The 6,625-nt window shown below is 38.6% G+C and overlaps 1 protein-coding gene across 1 annotated transcript; it reads left to right on the forward strand.

Moving 5' to 3' along the window:
* Positions 1 to 5,010: 5,010 nt before the first annotated feature.
* Positions 5,011 to 5,709, forward strand: LOC136028666 (uncharacterized). Its single transcript, XM_065706493.1, has one exon. It carries the CDS (start codon positions 5,011 to 5,013, stop codon positions 5,707 to 5,709), a length of 699 nt encoding a protein of 232 aa, XP_065562565.1.
* Positions 5,710 to 6,625: the final 916 nt, after the last annotated feature.

Raw genomic sequence — 6,625 nt, forward strand, 5'->3', positions numbered from 1 at the left:
TGAGGATAACACACACCCCCCACCCCATCCAGAGTCCTGAGGGCAAAGGTTGTAAGTTATACCCTGGGGGCATTTAAGGTTTATATAGAAAGGGTGATCGTATAAACTTCTGAGGGGGTTCATTAGATTGCTAATCAGAAATTCAAGTGCCTTTTGTGAGATTCAGAGTAATCGGAGGTTGGACCCCCCCCCCACACAAACACACATTTCGTATTTTCCCTAGATACGTCTGGTAGAAATTTTGAGATGGCGATTTATTGACGTAGAAACTTCGAAAAGAGCTCATTTGATTGAAAATTGAAAGGGCTAGTGCCCTTTTCAATAGTCAAATTTGATTGGAGGGCAACTAACCCCTCTCCCACGCCCATCATTTCCCCAAATACATCCAATCAACAATTTTAGAGAGCTTTTTGTTTACAGTAATTGAAAGATCTGGAAATTATGCCTTTCAGGATGAACCCCCCCCCCCCCCCACAGCCCTCATGGTAAGGGTTATAAGGTATGCCCTGGAGAATGTAAGGTGTGTATAGAAAGGGTGATCGTAAAAACTCTGGAATGGGCCCGTTTGACAGGAAATCAGATGTTCTAGTGCCCTTTTTAAGATTCGGAGTGATCAGAGGGTGGATGAACCCCCACACCTCGTATATTTCCGAAATGCATGGGATAGAAATTTTGAGATGGCCATTTATTGCCAAAGAAACTTCGAAAAGAGCAAATTCGATTGGAAACTGTAGAGGCTAGTGCTCTTTTTAATATTCGATAATGATTGGAGGGCAACTAGCCCCCCTCCCACACTCACCATTTCCTCAAACACATCCAATCCATATTTTGAGATAGCCATCTTGTTCAACGTAGTTGAAAATTCCGGAAATAATGTCTTTGAGGATGACAACCCCCTATATAACTCAGAGCATGGGTTGTAAGTTATGCCCTGGGGTCATATAAGGTATATACATAGAAATGATGATCGTATGGACTTTGGAGGGGGATCATTGGATTCCTAATCAAAAGTTCTAGTGCCCCATTGAGATTCAGAGCGATCGAAGGGTGGATACCCCCCACACCTTGTATTTTCCCGAAATGCATCTAATATAAATTTTGAGATGGCCATCTGTTGTCTTAGAAACTTTGAAAAAACCTCATTCGACTGAAAATTGAAAGGGCTAGTGCCCTTTTAGCAGCCGGAAAAGATTGGAGGGCGACTAACCCCCCTCCCAAAACCGACCATTTCCCCACACCCATTCAATCCAAAGTTTTAGATAGCCATTTTGTTCAACGTGATCTAAAGGTCCGGAAATTATGTCTTTGAGGATGACATAATCCCAGAGCCCCTCCCCCCAGAGCCCTCAGGGCAAGGGTTCTAAGCTATGCCCTGGGGGTATTATAAGGTATATATGGAAAGGGTGATCATTAAAACTTTGGAGGGGCTTATTGGATTGACAATATGAGGTTCTAGTGCCTTTGTTAATATTCAAAGGGATCAGAGTAGATATCCCCCCAAACACCTTGTATTTTCCCAAATGTATCTGCTAGAAATTTTGAGATGGTCATTTGTTGTCAAAGACAATTCAAAAACAGCTCGTTCGATTATAAATTGAAAGAGCCAGTGCCCTTTTTAATAGTCAAAAGTGACTGGAGGGCAAATAACCCCCCTCCCACGCCCACTATTTCCCCAAACACATCAAATAAAATTTTGAGATAGCCATTATGTTCAAAGTGATTGAAAGAACCAAAAATTATGTCTTAGAGTATGACAACCTTCCCCCTACAGCCCTCAGGGGAAGGTAAGTCATGCCCAGGGGGTATATAAGATATATGTAGAAAGAGTGATCGTATAACACCTGAGTGGGCTCGTTGGATTGGTAAACTTAAGTTCTGGTGCCCTTTTTAAGATTCAGAGTGATCGGAGGGAGAATAAACCCCACCCCTCTAATTTGTTTTTACTAGATATATAAATGGGGAAATCCTCCTCCTTGCACTCCAGTCACAGTGCTAGTGTCTGGTTTACAAGAGATTGGATAGCAAGCAGCCCTTCTCTCAGTATTTCAGTATTTCACTATTTCAGTATTTTAGTAGCATTCATTCAGTGAACATCTCTGCGTACTTGGAGAGTTATCTATGTGAAAAACCAGTTTCTGGCTATATTTAATTAACGTATTTGAACTGGATTGCTGTTTAATACAATGTTATAACACATTGTTATTAATTAAGTTGAAATAACACATTGACTATGTTATTTATTGACTATTTTGTGGTTTACTGGATAGCAGCTTTGGATATAAGAGTACGGCAAAAATTTCTAGCAGGTCTGAAATTTGATACTTGACTTCTTATTTTTCGTAAGTTAAGTTAGCCAGTTCCGAAGTTTAAAAAGAGCAAGTTCAAGAAAGGGGACTTGGCGTTGGCAAAATTAAGAAATTACCCACTTTGGCCTGTAAGAATTGTAGACGTTAATACCCAATTAGAAAAAGTACCAGAATTTCTAGTTTTTTGTTATGGATCCCACGATCTTCAGACAGTTTTAAAAGTAAATTTAGTTCTCTATGCGGAAAAGTCTAAAGAAGCATCACAGAAAACAGAACGGAGTGTTATTAAGGCTTTTCAAGAACTGGAGATTTTCCCGGAAATCTACTTACAGTATTCAAAAAAAGCTCCCTCCGCTATAACTGGCTTAAATTACAAAAAATCATCGGTAGCTATTCTTGTTGAAAAGTTAGTTTCTACGGAACAAGAGTTAGCACAGACAAAGCAAAATATGCTCAAATACATCAGGAAATTGGTCACAGCAAAGGTAGCACAAAAAAATAGTATCAACCCAGGTACCGCTGAACAGATAATATCCCAAGTTTATGATGGATTGTCAGTAGAATACAATGGAAAATTCGATAAGATTGGCAAAGTACTTAAGGGGTTAAGAGCTCAAATAGAGTCGCTTGAATACCGTACTAAAAAACGGAAGATTGACTTGATGAATATCAACAAGAAGCTCAGCTTGATTCCTTTGTATTTGTAGGGGTCAAACAGGCCCCTGGTCTTGACCTTAAAGTAACAGTGCATAATATTATAAAGGATAAGATGGGCTTGAGTGCTCTTATGAGTGATTAAATTTTTTCTATACAACGTTTTCGTTTACCCAGCCCTACAGCTCAGATTAGAGATGAAAGTCAAGTTGCCCCTGTGATTTTCAAATTTTCTAACAAAGATGTTGCGCATATTAACTTTAAAGCGAAGTCTAAGCTAGCAAAATCTGGTGTTTTTGTAAATGAATATCTCACGAAGGAGCCCAAGATTATCCTGGACAATGCTAGAGATAAGTTCGGAGCAAAGAACGTTTGGTCAGACCTAGGCCGTATTTTTGCTTGCCTACCAGGTGAAGCTACTTCTAGGAGGCTTTGGGAGGTTGAAGACACCTCCTAGATCAGTATTTTTTTTTATTTCTCGATTGTAGTCTTCGTTCTTTTGTCTTCGTTGTTTGATCTTTTTTTGTGAATTATCTTGCTTATTTTCTTTTACCGTTGTATTTTTTCTGATTTGTCTCGTTGGCTACCCCCCCCCCATGAAGAAATTTTTTTTTCTTTTTTTTTTGCGTTGATAGTGATTCGCAAACTGATTATTTCCGTATATTATTATTGTGATTATGAAAGAATGGTCTATATTTCCAGTGCTGATTAATAGTTTATTTCTTAGTTTTTCCTTGTTTCTTTTTTCTTCTCTTACCCTGCTTTTTCTTATTTATCCTTACCTTGAATATATAATTCTTATTTATCCTTACCTTGATTATATAATTCTTATTTATCCTTACCTTGATTATATTATTTTTTACTTTTTTTCCTTATATTTTTTCCTTATACCTGTAGTCTGGTGGGTTTAGTCGTGGAGGGGAACTGTCATCCACCATGAGTAAATTGGCGATTTTTATTAGTGGCCAGGGTGGTACTAACTCTTTGGGGGAACGTTTACTTGAATTACAGAATAATCCTTTAGGTATTGAAAATATAATTAATAATTCAACTGGAAGTAGAAATCAGAAGAATAATGATTCTAATTCGGCTTATAAAAGTAAGTATGTTTCGCAATTAAATGGTTCTGCCTCCTTTAAACGAGATAATATTTTCTCTGGGTTTCATATTAACATTCAGGGACTTTGCTCGTCTTTTGATGAGCTGAAACGGATCAAAGTGGTGGAGCTCCTGATGTTATAGGATTATGTGAAACTTTCCTGGATTCGAAAAAGGATATCCTTTTAGATACTCCAAGATATAGGATGGAGAGGCTGAATCGGAAATAGATGGCGAGAGGTGGCCCTGTCCTTTATATTGCTGATTGTCTTGCATATTAAGCAGAAGTGAGGAAGGAATCATTGAATCCCTTTTTATTGAGATTAAATCAATGCGAAAGTATTTAGTTGTGGGTTTAGTTTATAGGTCCCCCAGTGGGTTTATTTCTTATAGGAATAGACCCAGTGGGTTTCAAGTTTATGAAAATTCTTGGAGAAGTTTTGGACTCAGTCCAAAAACATCCCTATGAACTTATCCTTATGGGTGATTTTAACCTCGACCTGCTGGATCAAAGTTCTGCTTCAACTATTGATTTTTTTTTATCAATGATGCTCTCTTCGGGTACTCTACCTTCAGTTTGTATATCAACCCGAGTTACTGACACGCATGCGTGTCTTATTGATAATATTTTTTCGTCACTACATTTCTTAGTTTATTTGGTGCTGGTTAGTGGTATTTCTGATCATTTTCCCGCTATTTCCCGATATAAGAGTGCTGATCAAGTGCAGCGTACAGCATCACCATCTAATCTCCCATTTTTCTGTTATGGTGATACTGAGCTAAGTCTACTTAATTCTCGTCTGGCTGATCTACCATGGGATAGTTTGGTTTCTGATTAAAATTTTGACCGCTCTTTTGATTCCTTTTATGATTCAGTAAAAGAAGGAATCCTGGAAATTTGCAGGGTCCAGCACCCAATACTTCGAAAAGGATAGCACCATTGAATCCATGGATGACTTCAGATCTCCATAAAAGCTGGAAAAGGAAAAATTATTTGTGGAAGCTTTACAAGGCTTCATCATCTGAAGCTCATCTCGAACGATTCAAGGCCTATAGGAGTATGTTTAATTCTCTGTGTTGGAAGGCAAAGTCTCAGTATTATTATAGGAAATTTTATGAATGTGGGAAAGATGTTAGGAAGACATGGCATTTAATTATTTCAGTTCTTAGACCTACTCCTCCTCTGCCTTCAGTTCCATCAACGGTGATACTCGATGGTAGAACCGTCCAAGGAGATGCAGATGTTCAACTAGAGCTTACCTCTTATTTTGTTAATATAGGGAAGGCAACTGCTTCCTCTGCGAGCTCTGCATCTTCTCGTTGCGATTTTAGAGCCTATCTTAGACCCTCATGTTTAAAGGCGATGGTCTTAAATTCTGTTTCTGAATTTGAGGTAGATCGTATCGTGAATGCTCTTAAGGGATCATCCTCTTCAGGACCAGACAAAATTCCTATAAGGGTTATCCGTGCCATTCTGCCTGCTATTCTGTCACCATTGACAAAGCTTGTTAATCTGTCTTTCGAGAAGGGAATTTTCCCTGAATCTATCAAGCGAGCTAAGGTTATAGTGGTATGTAAAGGTGGTTCTCGGAGTGCTCCTGCTAATTATAGGCCAATTTCTCTCCTATCTGTCTTCAGCAAAATTTTTTGAGAAGGCTATGCTATCCAGGCTTCTTAGTATTCTGGATGCATAAGATTTTTTACATGATTTCTAGCTTGGATTCCAAGCGAGTTACTCTACGGAGCAGGCTTGCGCAGCTTTCTCGAACTTCATTCATTCGGTAATAGATTCTGGTCATATCCCGGCAGCTTTATTTTTGGATGTTCGTAAAGCTTTTGATTCCTCGACTCATAGGATTCTTCTTTGTAAATTATCGCATGTTGGTATAAGATCAAACACTTTTTCTTGGTTTGATTCATATCTTTCTGGTAGGCTTATTTCAATCTATCCGCTTTCCCGGAGCCCTCCTGAAGTATGTTATGGCGTCCCTCAGGGATCTGTTCTTGGTCCCATTTTATTTCTGATTTATGTTAATGATCTGATTTCGGTGGTAAAAAACACCATGCCTCTGGCATGCTGCAAGCTGTGTCGTATTCCAATACTACTTCTAACGAAGATTTTCTTGTTGCTTTTGCTGATGATACTACTCTTGGGACCATTGGGAGGACGAAATGTGATATCAAGTCTAATCTTGTGGCATTATTCGAGAAAGTTATTTCATGGTTTATTGCAAATTACTTGGTCTTGAATGTTGGTAAGTCTCATTTTCTAATTTTTCTCGAATTGGTATAGCTTTTCCTCAGCTTACACACCTTCAGGTGTCACAAGGCTCCTTGTGTAGACCAGAGAATTGGGTAGTCCGGTTTCTTGGTATCCTACTTGATGAGAATCTTTCCTTCAGAAACCATATAGCCATGACTAGGATTAAGATCTTATGGAGTTTGGGTATCATTCGAAAACTTAGACACACATTTCCTGGATCTATTCTGAAACTTCTTTTTTTCTGTCTTGTCCAGTCATATGTTTCTTATTGCCCCATTGTATGGATGTCTACTTTTCCGTCTAC

Source organism: Artemia franciscana, chromosome 7, assembly GCF_032884065.1.
Source record: "Artemia franciscana chromosome 7, ASM3288406v1, whole genome shotgun sequence".
Taxonomy (NCBI): domain Eukaryota; kingdom Metazoa; phylum Arthropoda; class Branchiopoda; order Anostraca; family Artemiidae; genus Artemia; species Artemia franciscana.